Source organism: Ostrea edulis, chromosome 6, assembly GCF_947568905.1.
Source record: "Ostrea edulis chromosome 6, xbOstEdul1.1, whole genome shotgun sequence".
Lineage (NCBI taxonomy): Eukaryota > Metazoa > Mollusca > Bivalvia > Ostreida > Ostreidae > Ostrea > Ostrea edulis.
Window position 1 is genome coordinate 10,473,738 of NC_079169.1, and position 23,479 is coordinate 10,497,216.

Here is a 23,479-nt window from a genome sequence, read left to right on the forward strand (position 1 = left end):
TAAAGAATAATTTTTTTTTATCAATGTTGATCTTTTCTTTGATTATTATTGCATTTTTGACAGGCATTTATTTTGTTGTGAACTTGTGAGTATTTACCATTGACTTGCGGTAATTGACATACAAATACAGCATTATTTTTGTACTCATTTTAATTAGACCACAAGTACAGTGTACAAATGGCCTGAACATATATTCTGTTGAACTTCAGATAAACAGTACAAGTTGACAGCCTCTCTCTACCAGTATAGTGTACTGAATACCATCGACTGTGATATATACATATAATTATTCATTCATGAATACAGCTCTGCATGGTTCTTTTCAGATTGCTCAGTTTTATCGTTCTTGTGTGAGCCAATATTGTTCTCAGAATTTCCTTCTTGTTTGATCCAGTCTTGTTCTCAGAATTTCCTTCTTGTGTGAGCCAATATTGTTCTCAGAATTTCCTTCTTGTGTGAGCCAATCTTGTTCTCAGAATTTCCTTCTTGTGTGAGCCAATCTTGTTCTCAGAATTTCCTTCTTGTTTGACCTGATCTTGTTCTCAGAATTTCCTTCTTTTGTGAGCCAATCTTGCTCAATTCTCAGTGTTCAAAATTGGTTTAAAACTTGGTATAGACCATGAGTCTATGCCAAAACAAGATGACATAGACCTCATCGAATTGGCATAGACCGCAACATTGAAAAAAAAAGCAGAAATTTATTCCATTTTCATTTACATCTAATGTACTTAGGAAGCATATTTTCTTTCCATTTCCATAATGGTATCCTCATTTCCTCATAACATTTATCAGACGTCGACTGACCATGTAGAGGTCCTTTGGGATAACCTTAATATTGCTTTAAATCTAGAAATTGGCATAGACAATTTGGTCCATCTCAATTACAATTGGCATAGACCAGTGTCATTTGACATAGACTCGGTCTATGGTTAATTTCGAACACTGAATTCTAACACTGACTACCACCAAGTGACCATGAGACAGCTAGGTAGACAGTGAATATTTATCGTTACCTCAGGATTCACGGCACCCACTTAGTACCCAGTACTTACAGTACTTTATTGTGGTGTATTGTATGACTGTTAGTCACAGATGTCATTCATCAACCCCACTCCTAAATTCTGTCCATGTTAGGGTCCCTTTGTGAGACCTGAGAGATGATAAGCTAGCTGTTATCTTGGACAAATTCTCTAAGTTTTTATGTCAATATCAATCCAAACAACACAAACTTGCTCTAATATTGATATTTTCATACTTTTCTAGTAGTGTATAATTCTACCAGATGAGCAAAGCATCAAATGATGTACATTTGAAATTCATGTTACAAAAAATTGCCTTAATATACAGCTGTAGCATAGAGCTCTAATCAAAACAAGGGATTTTTTAATTTCCCATTTGGTGACCTTGACCTGTTTACAGCTAGATGAACTGAGACAGTTAAGATGATTGATTGATTGATGTTTTCCACCACACTCAACAATTTTTCAGTTATCTGGTGGTGCCCTGAGTTTTTTAGCTCACCTGAGCCGAAGGCTCAAGTGAGCTTTTCTGATCAAAATTTGTCCGTTGTCTGTCGTTGTTGTAAACTTTTCACATTTTCGACTTCTTCTCCAGAACCACAGGGCCAATTTCAACCAAACTTGGCCAAAAGCATCCTTGGGTGAAGGGCTTTCAAGTTTGTTCAAATGAAGGGCCATGTTCCTTTCAAAGGGGAGATAATCACAAAAATGTAAAAATAGGGTGGGGTCATTTAAAAATCTTCTTCTCAAGAACCACTGGGCCAGAAGAGCTGAAATTTACCTGAAAGCTTTCTGACATATTGCAGATTCAAGTTTGTTCAAATCATGGCCCCCGGGCGTAGGATGAGACCACAAGGGGGGATCAAAGTTTTACATACAAATATATAGGGAAAAACTTATGAAAGATTCCTGACATAATGCAGATTCAAGTTCGTTCAAATCATGGGCCCGGGGGTTGGATGGGGCCACAATAGGGGATCAAAGTTTTACATACAAATATATAGGGAAAAACTTTAAAAATCTTCTTCTCAAGAACCATTAAGCCAGAAAAGCTGAAATTTACATGAAAGCTTCCTGACATAATGCAGATTCAAGTTTGTTCAAATCATGGGCCCCGGGGGTTGGATGGGGCCACAATAGGGGATCAAAGTTTTACATACAAATATATAGGAAAAATCTTCCACTCAAGAACCACTGAGCCAGAAAAGCTGATTTTTACATGAAAACTTTCTGACATAGTGCAGATTCAAGTTACTTCAAATCGTGGCCCCCGGGAGTAGGATGGGGCCACAAGTGGGGGGGATCAAAGTTTTACATACAAATATATAGTTAGAATCTTCTTCTCAATAACCACTGAGTCAGAAAAGCTGATAATTACAAGAACACTTTCTGACATAGTGCAGATTCAAATTTGTTCAAATTATGGCCCCCCGGGGGGTAGGATGGGGCCACAAGTGGAGGGGGGGGGTCAAAGTTATACATACAAATATAGGGAAAATCTTTAAAAATCTTCTTCTCAAGAACCATAGGGCCAAAGAAGTTGAAATTTACATGAAAGCTTTCTGATGTAGTGTAGATTCAATTTTGCAAAAATCATGGCCTCCAGGGGTAGTTGGGGCCATAATAGGGACTAAGGTTTTACATGCAAATATATATGGAAAGTCTTCAGATATGGGCCAAGGTGACTCAGGTGAGCGATGTGGCCCATGGGCCTCTTGTTATTGATGGAAGAGAGAACCCAGATACAATGTAACTGGGTAGAGATCACTGACCTTCCAAAAGTAAACTGGGACACTTTCCCCCTTACCTGTGTGAGCGGGATTTGAACCCGCGCCGGCAAGATTTGAACCCGCGCCGACCAGAGGTGAGAGGCTGTGTGATTTTGAGTGTGATGCTCTAACCACGCAGCCACAGAGGCCCCTAAGAGACAGTTAAGAAGACATAGTGTGTCCATGCTAGAATTTTAACCAGCAATTTATAAGCCACTGCATGATTTGATGTCATATCATGTTTAAAAACTTGAGATTGTTATAGGAAGAAATGAGAGAAAGGAGGAGGAATTGCTTACACAATCACACTTGTCAACTGTGCCATGTTTTACTAATTATGTGTCCGATTAAAAAGAATCTTGGAATGTGCGGGGGGAAACACTCAGAAATGAAATTTAGCGTCGGAATTCAAAGTGAAGTGGATCACACAGGTGTCGGTTTAGACAGGTTGATCTGCATGTATACAGAATTCACAGTGAAACATAGTACACAGGTGTCCGCGATTAGACAAGTTTAAGTGTATACAGAATTCTCAGTGAAACAAATCACATAGGTGTCGGATTAGACAGGTTCAACTGAATACAGAATTCACAGTGAAGCGTAGTACACAGGTGTCAGATTAGACAGGTTTAATTGTATACAGAATTCACAGTGAAATGTAGTACACAGGTGTCTGATTAGAAAGGTTGAACTGTATAACCAATAGGTTGCCATACTGATGAATGCTATGACATTTACTTATTATACTGACAAAACTGAAGGGAACTTCTTTCTATAGTCTGTCCATCTTCCTGTCTATCAATCACAACTTAGTTTTACAGACTTTTTTTTCATCATGCTTTGACTTTGGAAACTGAAATGGGTAGGTGATTTACTAATTTTGTTTACAAATCAATTTCAAGATTTGTCACAGTTGGCTGATTTATTCAAACTCACAAGAGACCTAGACTGGCAATGCTTTAGTGACAGAAATGTAGGGGGGGGGGGGGGGGGGGTAGAGCAAAGTTGTGACTGTTGAAAAAACTAGATATAGAATTGAAAATGATCTCAATACTGTAAGGGAGGACGTGTTCCTAACACAGCAATAGAACTCGAGGCTGAGGCTACAAATGAAGCGTCGTTTGATGTGACAACAAAGACTACGTTATGGACAGATAATCATTGACATGTTTCAAATTAAAATTAAAGAAATGCAAAAAAAAAACATACAATTCAAATTTCAATTCCAGTCATGGTCCTGGCATTCATGCGTGAACTGTAGATGTGAGATTGTTCACACAGAATAATACACAAACAACTTGAGGCTGGCAGGAAACATGTATTACTACATGCAGTATTTAAGCAATGCCTGTAAAATCTAAATTGTCTCTGATGATTCTGTGTAATTCTGAAAAGATGTTCACTGTTAAATTCGTTAAATGATTGAATGATGATTTTGATGAGATAAGAAAGCTCCCAAATACAGTCTATCTTGTGAATTTACAATTGAAGATTGAAACTGCATGCTTTTTAATTTTTCTGGTTGATTTTTCTCGATTTTGGCATCAAAACCTCATGATCATGTTCATGGCATTTGAAATCTATTTGCACTGTACTGTATGGTGTAATCGAACAGGAAGGTCATTATGTCTGTTAAGCCCAATACTTTGTTGTACTTGTTCGAAGGTCGACCCATGAACTTGTCTGAAAGAGAGTCCAGGAATTACTGTGGCTATTGTTGACGTTGTCAATATCCATTGTATGAAATTTCAATAGACCTAACAGGTTGTGTAAGATCACCTTGCGGAATAGTGCTGTAAATAAATCCTCTATTGAACACGGACAAGGTTAAATGGGTGCTGTGGATCAAAGGTAGAGATTATGCTTGAATGATTTAAATGCGTGAGATTAAATCCAACACAATTCAACCCTTTTAATAGGCATATGCATTCTTATTGAAGAAGCAAATGGCAAATATTTGTTTTGGAGGTTTAAATTTAGGTGTACTCTACAGAATGTTATGTGGGCCGAGTTTTGCAGAAGAGAATTTTAAATGCCATTTTGTGCCTCCAGCGTACAAACAAAGGAAGCCTGTTTATCAAAGGCTGAATGATAGGATTTTTTTCTCTCTTTTTTATCGACTTACAGTAACAAGGTCAAGGTCAGCTAATGGTTTTTACCGCCAAAAAAAAAGAAACTATAGTGTGCAGGAAGTGGGAGAATGAATTATGTACAGTAATGTTATTGATGGGCCATGACAAATTATTTACAATATTAATTGTCATTGATGGGACATGACCTCACAAGCTTTTAAACAGGTCAGTAAACTAATCGGTGATTTTTATCACGTCGTTGAAGTACTACACTGACTACAGTGCAGTTTGGTTTAGTGACTTACTTCAATCAGGTCAGGTAAATCTGGCAAATTATTTTCAAACCATCAAGTGTTTGATTCTTGTATTGTATCAGCACACTTGAGTTTTATTATGTCCTCTGAGATTTTCGTCTCTATGTCTCATTGTCTTTTCATCTGTCTGCTACTCTAATCTTGGTCATTGACTTTTAAACCGTGCAAGATAGAGACTTTGTGCTTGGTGAACTGTAAAGTTAAGGAGGTATACTGCATTGTCATAATGGCTGCATGACTTCCTTTGAATATAAGTATCAGCAATATTGAATTTGACTGCCGAGCGAAGTAGCTCATACAGTCAGTTAACACGTCCACTGCTGATCTGGAGGTTGTGAGTTGGACGAGTCCAATAGGATTTTGAAAAAAAATTGCAGATTTACTTTCTAATAATACTGCATTTATTTTGTTATCGAATGAAGTGAATTTGAAAGATTTCAATTTCAAAATATTATTGTACATATCCTCCACTTTTCATCCATTACTGATTTCTTTGGGAGTGGTATACCTCCTTAAGGTCCAAATATATGTAACTTTTTAATGTCAAGGTAATACTTCAAGGCCAAGGTCAAATTTGCAATAGCTTAATTAACGTGGTCGCGATCAAAGGCATGGTGTTCCACAAACCACTTTCTTTTGGGATTTTTAAACAGGCTTATTATTTTTTTTTCAGAATTCTTGCATTCTTAGTTTCAAATAATGGATCAGTTGATTTTCAGTTAACCAAGCTATTGCTTCTCATTGGATTCGCATTTCAAATGCAGGCCTGTAGAAATTTATGCCAACCTGTCCCACTTCTTGAAAAAAAGAAAATTATGTTGAAATTCATTGAAAATTTTGTCCTAGAGTATCATCAGATACGTTAATATTATTTTTCTATTAATTACCTGTGAGGAAATGTATGGATTAGTATGATTGGTGCAGGAGGAATTCATACTAATACTGCATTGTTCATCTTGAAAACTTCCCAGGATTTGTGTTCTGTTGCCACTTTGTCCCTTTTAATTCTGAGATCTGTCGGTGCATTGGAAAGGAGAATACAAAGCTCAACATTTCTTCCACAAAGAAAATATATTTCTGTGATTAGGATGTATAGGGAACTGAATAGTAACCTTGACATCGGCTGGGTTTTTGTAGGGGTATAGGACAGTTTGATTATGTTAGTGCCTTAGGTTACAGAGCTAAAGTTTGATGTCCTTGAACATCCTACACACAACTAATATTGCAAATTTAGTTTCATGAATGAAAAATTGAGAAAAATCCATACTGCATTATAATGGTGTCAATGTACCGAGAGTTCCCATTTTAGGGAAGACCGGTGATTATATCATTGCAGGAAACGTGATACAGATAAACCAAGGTACATCTGATCTTCCCAACGTTTTATTCAATTTCGTTTGTTTATCATTTATCAATGAAAGATTGAAGACTCCGAGTGTCAACTATAGCTCTGGTGATTTATAACCAGTGCTTGGAGATATTTTTGAATGTGAAATTGGGAAATATATTCAAAATGTTAATTATGAATTCCTCACACCTGAGAGCTTGTCAGCAAGAGTACATGTTTTAATACATTCAATATGTTTGTTGTGATCAAACAGGGCTATTAATACAGATCCGGGAGAGGTGTTTAGGAAGGGCCAACCACTACTGTTTCCTTTAAACTTCATGCTTGTCGCCAGATTTCACGAGGAAACATTGGGAACTTTTCTACAAAAATTTATTTCTGTAAGGAGTGATTATTCTCCATGTTAAAGTCATGTAATATGGTGGATTTTCATGCTCAATCATGCGTGACGTGGCCAAGTTTCTTGCATTGTGATCAGCGGTAAAACTGACAGTGTATGGTGTGACTCTCCCACATGAGTTATGTCCCATGTTTTGTAGCAAACGCTAGACAGATGATTGTACCCAAAATTATGGTGAGTGTAGTGTTATAAAAGTTATGTAACGTTGGGCAACTTCTCATATAAACTGGAAGAATCAAAAAGGTAATATATTCACAATCAGCTAATTTAGCTGGAGAATTGCATGATGCAAAACTTGATCTGGCCAACAAGTGGATCTTATCATAAGGTTTAACAGGTGCTTGAGTGCACTGCCTGATGAATTGATGACCGAGTTTAAAGGAATTTGTTTTGACTCTTTCTGCCAAATGCACCACATAGAATAAAACATGAGATCAGGATCATTATAACCCCAATCGGGGAAACTGACACCAGGAGCCTGGCTACACCTTATTGCACAAATACTTTGGTTTCTTTATTCATGCTAAGGCTGCTTGCCGTCTGACATTGCTGAGGGCTCTGATGATCATGTGACCTGTGATATTTTAAGTGCTCCTGAACAAGTCTATGAATAAGCTTTTGTTGGGTGAAAGAATAGGACTAAGGTTCAGTGCCTATTGACCATGACCTTCATGCAAACTACAATAGACTGTCACAAGATATGGGGTATTAGACCATATCTCAGTATCTCTGGGCTGAGATTTTGGTTATAGTAAACAACCTACGTCTTAGGCTGAAAATGTGTAAGCTGTGTAAAACAAGGTAAATGGTTTTTTTGGTGGTTTTTTTTTAGGTTACTGGTATTTTATGTGCATTCTTGTCGGAATTCCATTTATTTTTTTTAAATCCGTGATGTTATTTAAGATGTATTAACTGGAATGGAGTATGTTAAGCATTGCGTCATTGTAAGCTATACCAGCCAACTATTGGGAACAGATTTGTCTCAGAGACATTCAGATTATTCAAAAATAGGTATCTATGATTGAAAGGCCTCTTGAAAAGATTTAAATAGCTCTAAGCATTGTATAATAAGACATTCACAAATATGAGCCTTAAGTGCAAGAGAAAGAGAGAGAGTTGGTTGCCTTTACCTTTGAGTGTATATTAAAATAATACAGCTTTGTATGGTGCGTTTAGTGACGTAAAGGTGGTTGACAAAATGTGGGGAAAATACACCTGCAGGCTATTAACTGAACTGTAAATTAAGAAAGAACAGAGTTTTAATGAAGACCAGGATGTATGAATTAATTGATAGAATGAATGTGGGAAGATTAAATCCAAGCTTGTTCACCTGTAATAAACAGAGATTACCTGGGAAAGGTGAACATGTGAGGACCTATAGGTTGTGAAGGATATTGTGTTTTCTCTGTTAGTTGGAATAATAACACTGGGAATCTATTTCTATCTGTTGGAATTGCTCAAAGAGATTATTCTACACAGTGAACGGGGAGATATTGTATGCCATCTAGCTGTTAGATAACGCATAGCTGGAGTGGCACATTTACTGGGAAGGTGAAGGTCCGCGGAGTGAAGGTGAAGGTCACATAGCAGTGTCTGCAAGCAGTATCTATACTTGCACTTCAGACTCATTTGGTGTTTTCATTCTGTGTGTGAGGTTTGTTATTTGACATCTGTCAGCGCTGTCGTCACCACCACAGACACAGGGACTACTGAACGTATAAGGTACAACCATCTATTTGCATTGTCAGATTTTTTTTAAAATAGATTTTTGGTGTCTTTTTTTTTTTTTTTTTACTCTCGAAAAATGAATGAAGGAGGTATGTAGTTTCAAAATATTTTTCTCTATAGAAATTTATAACAAATTAATGTTTCCAATTACCGTTGGTAGGTGTTGTAATTGTTGAATATTATTTCATGGTCTGTAGATCCTAATATATCATCTCCATCTTGTTTCAGTCGTTTGTAGCTAATTTGTATGTAAATTCAATTAAACATCACATCTTTGGTTAACTGTACAGTACTTTTCTTTGTCATTCATAAAATATTTATTGTTTTTTTAGCTTTGATGTGTTCATTAATAAAAATCCAAGTTTTTGTCCAGGCCTGTAAACTTTTGAAATGAAAATCGCTTCTCCCATAGATAATGAATTTTTAAAAACTTGCTTTTTTTTTTTTTTTTTTTTTTTCAAATTTTAATCAAATCAAACTTTTGTAACCTGCAGTAATTATTAAAGTTTGATTGGATTGAAAATTGAAATTAATTGCCATGAGCTCCGAGTCTAACTTTTTAACTTTGTACATATCCTAAGAGAACAAGGTCCTTCTGCACTTATCTTTGGATTGTTGGCCATTTGTGCTTTGCTTTGGTGACCTTTGCTGATACAGTAGGGCACTAGAGTTTTACAGGTTAGGATTGTTCCCATTGGAATACAGCAGCTGTCTCTGGATTTTAAGAACGCAGCATATGGTGAAATATTGACAGAGTTATTTTGGTGCATTAGAAGTAATCTTCTTACAAGAGCAGCTTGTTTAAGGTGATGCAAGACAATGACATCTCTGGTGCCTACATGCTTTCATTATTCTCCCCATAAGGTCGTACGTCAAAGACATTATTAGGTATAACAACTTCGTGTTAATTGTATGACTTCAGAACAATGATAACAGCCAATAGATGAGATCTGGAAGCGTTATATACAATACCATTTACTCTCTCCATTATGTCAGTTTTTATTCATTTCTTTTCTGATTTGTGGAAATTCTGTATTTTTATTTTTTCATGTTTCAATTGAATATCCAATTTTGACAATTGAAGAACAGCCTGTGATTAAGATTTCATTTTCATGCCACATGAGGATAGTTAGGTCACTGGAGCATACTTGAGGTGACATGTGGTTACCGGTCATTGTTAGTTAATAGTGTGCAACATTTTCAACTTCTCAAATCCTACTGGGTAAATTTTATCCAAACAGTAATGTAAGTATAACATGATTGTGGTAAGGTGAGTTACAATGGTAAAAAAAATTTAACCCCCCCCCCCCTTCACTCAGTGGACAGAGGAGTGATGCTGAAACCTCAGTTATTGAAACCTTTTCTAACAAATGAAATCCCTAGTTAAATACCCCTCAACTTTGTGATAAAGAGATATTTAGAAGCAAATGATTGGCACAATGGTTATCAGATGATGTGTTATGACCCAGAAGTAAGGTCATTTGGCCAAGGTGAAGGTTACTTAATATAAATATTTAAACTTTGTAATGAAGAGAAAACTGGCTTGGATTTCTCAACAACAAAAATCTCAAGCTTAAGTTCAATTTCTTTTATTTGAGTTAGTCAAGCTTTGAGTAAAATCTCAGATTTAAGTCCAAGTTACGATTTAAGTTTATTTCGAGAAATCCTGGCCTGATATTATTTGGATAAGGTCAAGGTTACACATTAAAGGAATTTAGAATTATTTGTCAAGGTCATACCTTTGTTTAAAAAAAAAAGATATTAAAAGTTCATATTTCACGCAATGGTTTGTAATAAGCAAAATTGTATTGTTACTGAAGCAAGGGCTTTAAGAAGTTAAATTAACTGTTCAGCTAGCTTTAAGCTAGGCTACACCATTCTCACAAAGATATCTCATGAACATATTAACTTTTAACCGAACCTGAAGCCCATTCAGTTCTCAGAGTTATTACAATATGCAACATTTCTATAGATAATACATATAGGAATGTATTTGTGAAATCAGGTGACTGTTAAGGTAACAAGAACAGGGGATATCTATATGGGTGTGTCGTCTGTCCATCTCACAGTCTGTAACTATCTGCATGTTTTCTGGATGTTTCAAAATATCGTCATTTACCAATGTTTTGTCGCAAAAACGTGCACTGTTTTATTGGACTTTAATTTTTGATGAAAAACAAAGATCTTTTATCTTCACATTAAAAACTATATATTTATATTTTTTAAGTTAAATCACAGAATTCCAGTCTTTGGCACTCTATTTTTGCTTTTAGCTCTTACAAGTTTATTGTTAATGTGGATTTTCTAAATTTCGGCTTGAGCATCACTGAAGAGACATTATTTGTCGAAATGCGCATCTGGTGCATCAAAATTGGTACCGTACAAGTTTTACATTACTAGAAATAAATGTGTAGGATGTTTGTAATGCGGGGAATGTAGATATAAATGTGTAGGATGTTTGTAATGCGGGGGATATAGATATAAATGTGTAGGATGTTTGTAATGCGGGGAATATAGATATAAATGTGTAGGATGTTTGTAATGCGGGGGATATAGATATAAATGTGCATTATGTTTGTAATGCGGGGGATATAGAAATAAATGTGTAGGATGTTTGTAATGCGGGGAATATAGATATAAATATGTAGGATGTTTGTAATGCGGGGAATATATAGATATAAATGTGTAGGATGTTTGTAATGCGGGGGATATAGATATAAATGTGCATTATGTTTGTAATGCGGGGGATATAGAAATAAATGTGTAGGATGTTTGTAATGCGGGGAATATAGATATAAATGTGTAGGATGTTTGTAATGCGGGGAATATAGATATAAATGTGTAGGATGTTTGTAATGCGGGGGATATAGATATAAATGTGTAGGATGTTTGTAATGCGGGGAATATAGATATAAATGTGTAGGATGTTTGTAATGTGGGGAATGTAGATATAAATGTGTAGGATGTTTGTAATGCGGGGAATGTAGATATAAATATGTAGGATGTTTGTAATGCGGGGAATGTAGATATAAATGTGTAGGATGTTTGTAATGCGGGGAATATAGATATAAATGTGTAGGATGTTTGTAATGCGGGGAATATAGATATAAATATGTAGGATGTTTGTAATACGGGGGATATAGAAATAAATGTGTAGGATGTTTGTAATGCGGGGAATATAGATATAAATATGTAGGATGTTTGTAATGCGGGGAATATAGATATAAATGTGTAGGATGTTTGTAATGCGGGGGATATAGATATAAATGTGCATTATGTTTGTAATGCGGGGGATATAGAAATAAATGTGTAGGATGTTTGTAATGCGGGGAATATAGATATAAATATGTAGGATGTTTGTAATGCGGGGAATATAGATATAAATGTGTAGGATGTTTGTAATGCGGGGGATATAGATATAAATGTGCATTATGTTTGTAATGCGGGGAATATAGATATAAATGTGTAGGATGTTTGTAATGCGGGGAATATAGATATAAATGTGTAGGATGTTTGTAATGCGGGGAATATAGATATAAATGTGTAGGATGTTTGTAATGCGGGGGATATAGAAATAAATGTGTAGGATGTTTGTAATGCGGGGAATATAGATATAAATGTGTAGGATGTTTGTAATGCGGGGAATATAGATATAAATGTGTAGGATGTTTGTAATGCGGGGAATATAGATATAAATGTGTAGGATGTTTGTAATGCGGGGATTATAGATATAAATGTGCATTATGTTTGTAATGCGGGGGATATATAAATAAATGTGTAGGATGTTTGTAATGCGGGGAATATAGATATAAATGTGTAGGATGTTTGTAATGCGGGGAATATAGATATAAATGTGTAGGATGTTTGTAATGCGGGGAATATAGATATAAATGTGTAGGATGTTTGTAATGCGGGGATTATAGATATAAATGTGCATTATGTTTGTAATGCGGGGGATATATAAATAAATGTGTAGGATGTTTGTAATGCGGGGAATGTAGATATAAATGTGTAGGATGTTTGTAATGCGGGGAATATAGATATAAATATGTAGGATGTTTGTAATGCGGGGAATATAGATATAAATATGTAGGATGTTTGTAATGCGGGGGATATAGATATAAATGTGCATTATGTTTGTAATGCGGGGGATATAAAGCAAAAGAAGGTTGGAGTCTTTTCTGTGTTTTACGGATCATACAAATCGAATTTGCAGCTGATACTAAGTATTGCATATGCCTCTGTTTTATACCACACACAATACAAACAGTCTGAACATTTACATTTCCAACTATTTTCTCTGTGAAAACCATATATGAAGCTCCAATGTGTTGATTTCTCCATCATCTTGGGAAACCTACGGTTGATTACTTTTTGTTTCTCTCTCCATCACCCGTGGGTCCATTCATTCCTAATCGCTCATTCTCATGAATAAACATTTAGAAATATCATCCAATCAAAGTAATTGTAATAGTAACGGAACTCTTCTCTTTTTAAAGGTAGCATTAACTTAACTTTGCTATCACAACAATTGTATACCGAAATTGGGCTGAAAGCGTCTTGTTGATTGGACTAATTCACTCAGGGTATACAATGAGCACCCAATCAAATTGCCACATTAATTATTCATGAGAATGACCGAGTACGAATGAATGGACACACAGGTGATGTAGAGAGGAACGAAGTGTAATCAACCATGGGTTTCCAACAATGTTTCTCCATATACTAAATCAGCGTGGAATTTTTTCAGTTGCATGCAAATCAGCATCTTGTCATAACGTCAGTGGGCGGAGACCAAGGAAATTAACCCAAAATGTCACTTGCACTTCTGAATTTCTATTGAGCACTATTTTTGAGATGTCAATTTTAGACTTTTAATTTTAATATGAATTTAAGTATCCCTGTCTTGATTGTTGGGTATGTGGGATGATCGATTAAGTTCAATGGAAAACGTAATAATTTATCAGACGATTATCGTCGTACACTTTCATGAAAGTTGACCATTGATGGTCAATTAAGATGGCTCCCTATATCTTTAAAAGAATTTCTCAAATGAGCACAAAATGATTAAAGGAGGTACTCTACATCGTCATAATGACTGACTTCATTTTAAAACATGGACGAAAATATAGATATCAGCAATAATTATCTATTCATTTCAAAAATCATTTCTAGCTGAGTAGCTAAGTTTTTTTCAGATTATTTCTACTAAAACTGCATTGATTGTCTAAATATTAAAAGTATTGAAGTTTTCAATTTCAAAATATAGTTGTACATATCCTCCACTTTTCATCCATATCAAATTTCTCTGGTGTAACATACCTCCTTAATTATGAAGGATATGATGATATGTAATAAGTCCATATGTCAAAAATGCAAAAACTCTGCAATTTTGGATAATTAATAAAACATGATTTTCAAAGCAAAAGACTCGGGGAGGGTTTGAACTCGGGATGTGCGGTTCACTGACCCAATATTTTATTCATGCAGCTATGATAGGCAAACAAATCAATCAATACATACAATTTCACAAAACATTTAAATTTTAATGTTTGAGATTGACCATACTGTGACGTGTGTTTGTTTAATGGAACGTGCCTCCTGTTGTAATTATACAATGTAACATATATCCACACCTCAGTTCTGAATACTATATGGAATACAGAATACCGGCATACCAAGGTACATTACGAATTGGATTGATTGATTGAATATTGTTTAACGTCCCTCTCGAGAATACGAATTGGACTCGTTCTTCATAAAATGTTTGCATAAAAATGCTGTTTATGGACTTTAATGTATGAAATGATAAATATATTTTTATTAATAACATTAAGTGGTAAGTACTCAGCATTGTTATTTCATTATTTTAAACATTCACTCATATTAAAATGTCACAAGTTGCACGGCAAGAAAAAAATTCCAGCTGTAGTATAAGTTGGACTTAGACTTGGTAAAAATTTCACTCCCAAAAAAATTTTACTTAATATGTGGTAACTTTAATGGAGAACGTGATAATTTATACGTAACGGCAAAATTTGTGGGGTATGTGGCGTAATGACAAGTACAATGGAATACGTGATAATTTATGCATAACAGCTTCAGGGTTTTCCATTGCAGTTCATTATCTCACACACATACCCACAAACAGTACAGTGGATTCCTTAATTATTATATACCACATGTGGAGTCGCTAATTGTCATAGGATGACTCCCATTGTGTTTTAGGTCAAAAGGATTGTATATATAGCATCACTTACCTTGGTTTATTATTTTATTTTTTTTTGTCTTTTAGATATAATGTGGACCACAAGAGTTACTGATTTCTGATGGGTAACCAGATGACTGCATCAAAGGAACAAGTGAATCCTGATCAGAAAGATATGGAGCCCTTAGGGGAGCCGCCAAGCTCGGATGTGGGGACCGACTCCACCTGTATCAAGGAAAAACTTGACAATTTGATAGAAGGGTATCTGAAATCCACTGACGTTAAGTTCAGCGAAAAACATTCTACCTCCAACGAGATGGTCAATAAACAGGGAATCTTGTTTGATCAAAGTGTTCTAAAGACGGTACAAAAGAAGGCCGAAAATAATAACTCGGAAATTGTTACTAATGGAACAAAGGAGAACAATGAAACCGACTCAAAGAAAAATGGAAGCGATTCTAGTTTAGAGAAATCTATTCCCTCTAAATCTAAGGCTGTGGAAACTGCTTCCAACATCTCCTCCTTTGAAAGCATGATTGAACGAGCATTGAATGACTCGATGAAAAACATGGACGAATCAAATGGAAAGACTCGCATATTAGAAATGTGTGGAGAAGATATCGACACTAAGAAGACTAGTGATTTAAACGGCAGAAGGAGTGAAATTATGACGGACAGAGTTAGTGACAACATGAGTCTTTCTAAAAAGAATGTGATGTTTCTGAAAGATCACATTGAACGTGTGTTAGAGAAAAACTTTCCCAGTATTGGGAATAAAAAGGAGGACTCAAATGATGAATCAAAACTCTCAGGAAAACCTAAACCTAGGCCCTCTCCTTCAGTGCCTCAAGGATTAACACTGGAAGAGCACATGCAGAAACTCATTGATGAGCACCTTAGCAAGGAAAATTTGTCGTCTGAGAGGGATTCATCAGCTCAACCCAAGTCAAGTACTTCAGCGCAAGGCTCGGACGATTTGAAGAAAAATGTCATAACAACTAGCAGTGGATATGATTCTGTTGACAGCGTGAACTATAAATCAGTAATTGCTGTGAGCAAACCGCAGGATATTCTCCAATCACAGAGCACAAGCATGCCCAAGTGTCACAGCGTAGAAACGGTTGTAGATCGAATTATCAAGAAAGCTGTTAATGATAGCTTTCCTTCACAGAAACTACAAGCTTATCCAAAAGATCAAAAATGGAAAACTTTACGTGACGAGATCTACAGCGAATGTGATTCTGGTGTTTCTAGAAAATGTGTAGATTACAACGGATCTGTGTATGTTAATCCCATGAAACCCCAGGACAAAAAACCTCAATCTCAGTGGAATATGCTTAACTCTGGATCACTCATTAGAAGTAATATGAATCACACTTCAATTTCTGAACCTCACTATTTCTATCCTCCATGTGTGAAACCGAATTCGAATCACCCTGCAGCTCACAAACAGGATCCGAGATTTGACAACAAAGAGGAATCTCAGTCCTGTTTTCTTGGATATCCAATCAAAGGCAGTGAAAAAAGTGGAAGACCAAAGTCAGGAAGTGACGTTATACAAAGGACCCGAGTGGATATCGGTTCTCGTTCCTCTGTTGGACCTCGTCCAATGCATGACATGCACATGATGCCACATATGAATTCACATTATCCACCCTCAGACAAATCAAAATATACTCATTCAACTTCTGTCAGATATCCTGGTAAATCCATGGAGGACCTGCAGTCGGGGATTCCATCGGCCATGGGACCAGGACCGTCGCCAACACAGCGATTCTGTAACCAGAATTCTCAGTTTCGCATGCCACAGCTTTACCCGAACAATCCTCCTATACCTTCACCCAGGGAATATTTCAACAATCCCACCAGCACGAAAGATCATCTTCTGGTGCCTGCAGCTAATATGTATCCAGGTAACCGGAATCATATATCCAAGTCACCAGTGCTGTCGCATTCATCTCCAAATCATCACCCACCAACATCCCCTAAAATTCCTCGCCAGCCTAGTCCATCTGTGTACCAGCCTTCAAAGCCAGATGTGAAGCAAAGCTGGCAGAGACAGGATCAGTCACCAGCCAGTCAGAGTCATCCTCGGAAACGAGAGACTCCGGGATTGGATTTATCTGTGAAGCAGACATCACATATGGGAAATGAGGATTTACCACTGGATCTCACTTGTAAGAAACTAAGAGTCTCACCCTCTCATCCACAAGCAGGCACAGTGTATTCGTCTGGTATGGTTTACCCATCTCAGATGGAAATGCAGCAAGATGTTTCCAAAAGCATACACATTAGTCAGCTGCAAAACAGCATGGATAAATTCTGTCAACAGGCAAGTACAGATATGTCTCTGGGCAGAGTACCTCCCTCAGTGAAAGGTCATGAACATTTTGTACCATCTCTTATGATGAATCATCCACACTGGTCAAATGCTCCACACACTGGAAGCAAACAAGGATTCCCACCAAATATGCCAAACCCTAGTTCAGAGAGATCAGAGGTTGTGAGACCTCACCCCATTCATCAGCAGCATTTACCTCGAATGCCAATCAGGCCTCCCATCACATCATCTCATCATCTTCCTCAGGAGTCTCCCGAGTCACCTTCGGATTCCAACTCTGTGGGTATCAAACGGTCAGGAAGTGTGTCTAGACATGAACCCATCCAGAACATTATCGGAAATCATTCACCGAACGACATCCTATATCTCATCTGTAGACTTTGTAATCAAACTTATGGAAGTCCATATGGATTTAGGAAACACTTTAGAAACCAGCATGGATTTGAGCCCAGAGCAGAGCACACAGTGGTGCAGACAATATCTGGTACTAAGGCAATGCAGGCACCTGCTGTAGGTCCACATTTTGAGATGCAGGGAATGAATCAAATGGGAGTTCCTCCTCACCTTTCTCCAAACCCCAAAAGTCAGAGCCCAAGGGAGCACATTTCTCACAATAATTCTCCCAACAATTTTGAAAGACCTCCACCAGGTGCTATAAATCTCAGACCCAGTAGTGGAAATTTTAGTTACTCACATTCTAATCATGAAAACAGAAGGCCAGCAAGTATACCAAGTAGTATTGCTCCTATTTGTGACAGTAACGTGTCTGATCCTCAAAGACCAAGTCTCAAAGCAGATGAAAAGCCTGAACAACAGAAAAATCCGAAATACCTGGAGTGCCATGAATGTGGCCAAACATTTCAACTCAATGATTTCGGATCTTACAAAAGACATTGTCGTACACATGGAAATCCTAGAATGGATCCATTTATCAGTGGGATTAATGACAGTTCTGTTCCAGGAAATTCATCAGATGATCCTCACTTAGCTAATGATAGATGTGTGACTAAAGGTGGAGAAAATTTGATAGAAGCATATTCTTGTAAGTACTGTCGATTTACCAGTAAACTGAGCGGTATCCTTGAAGAGCACATCTTACAACAACATCCAGAAAAGCAGAAGAAGTTCATTTGCATCTTGTGTAATGGAAAATTTCATCTGTATGATCAGTTTAAACTCCATATGGAAAAAATACACTGTCTCAGTGCTCCTAGTTATACCCAGTTCAAGTGCCCTGAGACGTCCATTGAAAAAGAGGGCAAGATTTTCATAAAGGAAGAAATACCTAATGTGGAGACAAAGAGTACCATTCCCAGTGACCTGAACAAGAGTTACAAAGCTTTTCCATCTTCACAGATCACTAAAATGTCTGCAGACGATGCAGTGACTTCTGCTAGTCCAGACAGCAGTTGTGATCCCATTACCTCATCTCAGGCGGACAGCCAGACAGCGGGAACCATTACTACTTCCCACAATTCCACTACAGAGGTCAAACAAGGTCAACAGTCCCAACCAGGCATTGTTTCCAGGCAAACAAGTTGTGATTCAGAATCGGATAAATCTGTGGACTATACTGAAATGAAATACCTTCACAAAAAATTCAAAAGAAAAGCATTTTCATCAGAGAAAGGTGAAAGTCCAGACGTCAAGAAATTGAAAACTTCATCTAGTGTTGATAGTCCCTGCTCAAACTCTTGTACTAGTCTGGATTCTGACTCTAATTCTGTTCAGACAACAGAGGACAATGAAGGGCAACCAGCAGATGAAGGGCAAAAGTTGCTGAACAAAGGAAAGCCGGAGAACATAAGTGGTGAGGAGCTAACTCAGAGTGAGGCGAGACATCATCTTCCATTTGTGTGGGAGAGAATCACAAGAAGTCAAGTTGGGAAAACTGTCAAACCAGCAAAATGAGTGCATGTTATGTACAATCTACAAATTTAGTCTGTTTAAATGCCAAATACATTGCTGCTCACGGTGCTACAAGGGCATGTCTATTTTAATATTGTGCAAAGAGAGATAACTCAAGTTTTGTGTTCAGATTTGCTCATTGCCAGAACCCAGTGAATGCTCACACATGTAGGCCTGTTTATTTTTACTTACACAATATACACTTTTCTAAATATAAGTGCTGTAGTGTATACTATTTAGTGTACACCACTGCACAATTTTCTACACCCAGTCTGATACTTGTGTTGAATAGTTGTATAGTGAAGAATCCAAGATATTGCTTTTTGTGAATTGTTATTTTAGAAAAAAAATTCTTTATGCAGTGTAATTTTTGATTGCCAATCAGAGTTTTGGGAGGAATACAACAGAGAAATTCGATATGGATGAAAGTGGAGTATATGTACAACAATATTTAGAAATAGAAAACTTTCAAATTTACTTTATTTAGTCAAAAAATATAGTTTTGTAGAAAGTAATTAAAAAAAATTTAAAACCCCTGCTGGACTCCAATCCAAACCTATTTAGCTACCCAGCCAGGGAATTCAATCTAAAAGGAATAGACAAGTATTGCTGTTATGTATATTTCATTCAAGTTTTAAAAGGAGTCGACCATTCTAACAATGTAGTATACCTCCTTAAAGGCAATTCAAGCAAACCCCTAATGTTTTTGGTCAATTTTGCTCAAAAGATTTTTTCGGGTGTAACTAATTTTTAATTTGAAAGGGTTCATTAGAGTAAATTAACATTTACAGTGAGAAAATGGGTTTGGTTTTTTTTATTCAGAGATTTGATATTTATCTTTCTAACATTAAAGGCGGTGCTTTATGAAGAATACCATAATTTTTTTTCCATATTTGGAGAATTAATGATTGATAAGTAATGTGGGGTGTTAAAGTGTGCAGCTACTTTAGACTTCCTATGTAGTGATAACTCCAGATACCACATGATTATTCTACATTGTGATGGAGATATTCAAAATTTACCTTCTTTGAAATGCATAAATAAATGAAAATCAGCTGGGTACTAAAATTTATCTCTTGGAGATAAATAAATGGAAAAAATTGATAGCTAAAATTAGAGCTATTAATTTCTCTCTCTCTCTCTCTCTCTCTCTCTCTCTCTCTCTCCTCCCCCCCCCCCCCCCCCCCCCCAATCTGAATTATAATAGTATGGTGCAATATGTTTGTACCATCTGCCATTTTTATTTCATTGATGAAAAAAATATTAAAGCTATGAAGGGAAGGGTTTTTTTGATAATGTGTATCAAAGTGCTGCACACACTAGGAACATGAATATAAGTTAGTGTAGAATAACACTGCTCATGTAAGAAGAACTCTTCTGTAGGAGAAGAGCAACAAAGGTGCTGTGTTACTAGGGACATAGGCAGCTATCAAAGTAATTTTTTAGGGAATTTTGATAGTCAATTTTTTATGTTCATGTACAAGAAAGTGTATTGGTTGCAAGATTGTTTGACGATTTGGTAACTTCCTCTGGATTGTCTGACCTTAAACTATCTCAGATGAGTAGGACATAGTAAATAGTATTTTAAAATACTTTCTCCCCCATACCAACTAGATGTTGTATTCTCATAATGTGTTATGCTTATTAAGACCTTTAGCTTGTAACGCTGTTATTTTTCTGTTTGAATCGGAAGGCTCTCAAGCTTTAGTTTTTATGAATGTTTAGAAATATTTTGGGGAAAATAATGTAACATTTCTGAGTATGAAAGGAACTCTTATTTTTTTATAGAAAAACGTGCATTGTTACTGAGAATTTTTGTCCCTGTTTAATTCTTACTGTTTTCCTGATGAATGGGCAGATTCAACACTAGATGAATTTATATTTACTTTGTTACATTGCAGTAGTAGTAAATGGTTTCAAGTGAACTTGATGCGGGACAAACTCATTTTTTCAATGCATTCGTTGTTTTTTTTTCAGTGTACAGTACATTTAATATTATGTCTCTGAGAATAAGGCTGTTTCCATAGCATATCATAATACACATGACTGAAAAGAGGTGCATATGTTTAAATGAAGATACCTATATATAAAACAGAATCTGTTTAAACTCGTATGTACAATTGTGCTTTTGTAACCGTCCATTTTGTTCTTTTTTTTCCTCCGTTTGTTTGTTTTGCAGAATTATTGTACATATTCACCATCATCTGGATCTTGTTAAGTGTCAAACACAGTCATAGTTCATTTTTATTGTTTTTGCTTGAGGAGTGGTATTGTGTTGTTGTAATAAATACCGGTAAAATGGTAGGGAGACCAGGTCTTATACAATGCATCCCACAATGCAGTGACATTTTGATCCCAAGTCATCGTAGAAGACGGGGTTGTTGTGTCATTGCTTTGTTTTGTATCTTTTTTTTCGTGGCTGCCATTAAATGGTGATATCCTAAGATCCGTATGGCATTGTTCCGTTATTATTGATTGTGAATTGTTGTTTGTTTTTTAATGAAGCATTTTTATCAGTTAGATTTGCCAGGATTGTTAGATTATAAGATTAGATTAGTTTATAAGAATACAATAGATTGTTTTGTGACTGCAAGGCTGAATCAGCAACACATTAAAGCCCTGTATCAGTTACTGCCCTTTCTATGTAAAACAGATTCTCCCCTCCCCCATTTACTGATGTCTCTCAGCATAATAGATAATCTTTGTGGATGAACCACCATGAAAAAGTGTTCCATTTCATGTCTGCAATAGGAAAAACTTTCTCCGTTGTTGCTTAATTAGTTTCATTTTAGATATGACTTTGTTTAAATACTCTGGATGTGAAGAGATATTACTCTTTCTATATCAGGGCCTGAATTTTGATAGAAATGACTATTAATAAAACTTTGTCTATGATGTCATTTTTATATTTAAAGATTATTTTGACAGAAATGTGTACTGTATCAAGAATAAGACATTGTCACAAAGTATGTACTCGATATTCGAGGTTTGTATATAGCTCATGCATCTGCATAGTGAATTGCTTTTCTTCAATTTCACCTTCTGTATTTTTTGGTGGGTGGGGGGGGGGATTATTGTCTGAAAATTATGTTACCAATAAAATGAATTATTATACAGTTGGATTTGAATTTAACAGTGGTGGAGATTTTTAATGAAATATTTTTTTAGTAATCTAGTACTAGTCATGATCATATTTTCAGGAGGAAAGATTTTATCAATGAATTCCATTGTAGAGGTTTCCCTTGCCAAATTTATATTTCAGAAATGTTACTTTATGAAACAATACGAAATAAAATGTCAAACTTGATTTGTCAGTTTGTTATGAAATTAACACCTAGAAATCATTAAAGACACATGCGACATTTCTTGATAATGAAAAAGTGAAGATTTCATAAATTCTATAAAGAATACAAAATTACAAGTGGGGCAAAATTAAACTCTTGGACACACTAGAGATGGGATCTGTGGCCCTATTCACAAAATATCTTGCGACGAAGATCATTTACGAACCTGTAATTTTCCTATTTTTTATTTCTTGTAGATTTTGAAGTACATCCATGGTTTATAAAACTTGAATACATACTTATGATCTTGTGGTCGGTATTTGATTATCAGACAGAATTAATTTTTTTAGCTTAGTCGTAAGATATTTTGTGAATAAGGGCACAGGTGCCTAGGAGGAATAAGCATCCCCTGTAGACCAGTTGTACCTACTGTGAGCCAAATATATATTGATCAGATAACCTGAGTAATCCATAGTCAAAGTCGGTATAAATTGTAGAATTCATTTTCATTCTATCTTGTTTCTACAAAAAGACTGGATATATTTAATACCAGGTCTAATTTAGAGTTGGCATATTTTGATAGTTCTTGATTGTGGCAAGTAATTGTGAGATGAACTTTTATGTATTACAGAAAGAGTATATATGGATAGTACTAAGTTATTGTATTAAAGAAGGGTAGGAAAATCTGTTTCAATCAGAAATCAAACCTGAGACCCTCGCATTACTTTACTGGTTCAGTGACCTATCCACTGAGCAAACATGAGGTATATGCTAAAATTGCTGCAATGTGAAATAAGATTTTATTTCGGAAATCATTCACGAACTCTTCAATCAAAAGAATGGTCAACACGACACAAATGCCCCCGTCTGCAGTAAAGTCGAAATATAGCATTGAATGTAGCATTTAGTACAATAAAGAACTCATCAAAAATTAACGAACTGGATTCAAACTCGATCTGCAACTCATCAATATACATCTGCATACAAAAATCAATTAAATATCTCGAGGTGTTTAGAAAAAAAGTCCGGAAAACTTTTTACAGTATTTTTTCTACGTTAAAGGGCACACAACTCCATCACCAAAAACG

At 36.0% G+C, this 23,479-nt stretch overlaps 1 protein-coding gene across 21 annotated transcripts in view; it reads left to right on the forward strand.

The window, feature by feature from the left end:
* The window catches only part of LOC125645984 (uncharacterized), a 55,992-nt gene extending 33,578 nt beyond the window's left edge, over window positions 1–22,414 (forward strand). For 18 of the 21 annotated variants that reach the window (XM_048872062.2, XM_048872047.2, XM_048872059.2 and 15 more), the window contains one exon: window positions 14,946–22,414. In XM_048872062.2, the coding sequence (XP_048728019.2) occupies window positions 14,980–19,110 (4,131 nt within the window). In that variant the 5' untranslated portion in view covers window positions 14,946–14,979 and the 3' untranslated portion in view covers window positions 19,111–22,414. Of the gene's footprint in view, window positions 1–3,889; window positions 5,086–6,586; window positions 7,097–7,139; window positions 8,645–14,945 lie in introns of those variants that run through there. The other 3 variants (XM_048872065.2, XM_048872066.2, XM_048872063.2) reach the window with 3 other exon arrangements.
* Window positions 22,415–23,479: the final 1,065 nt, after the last annotated feature.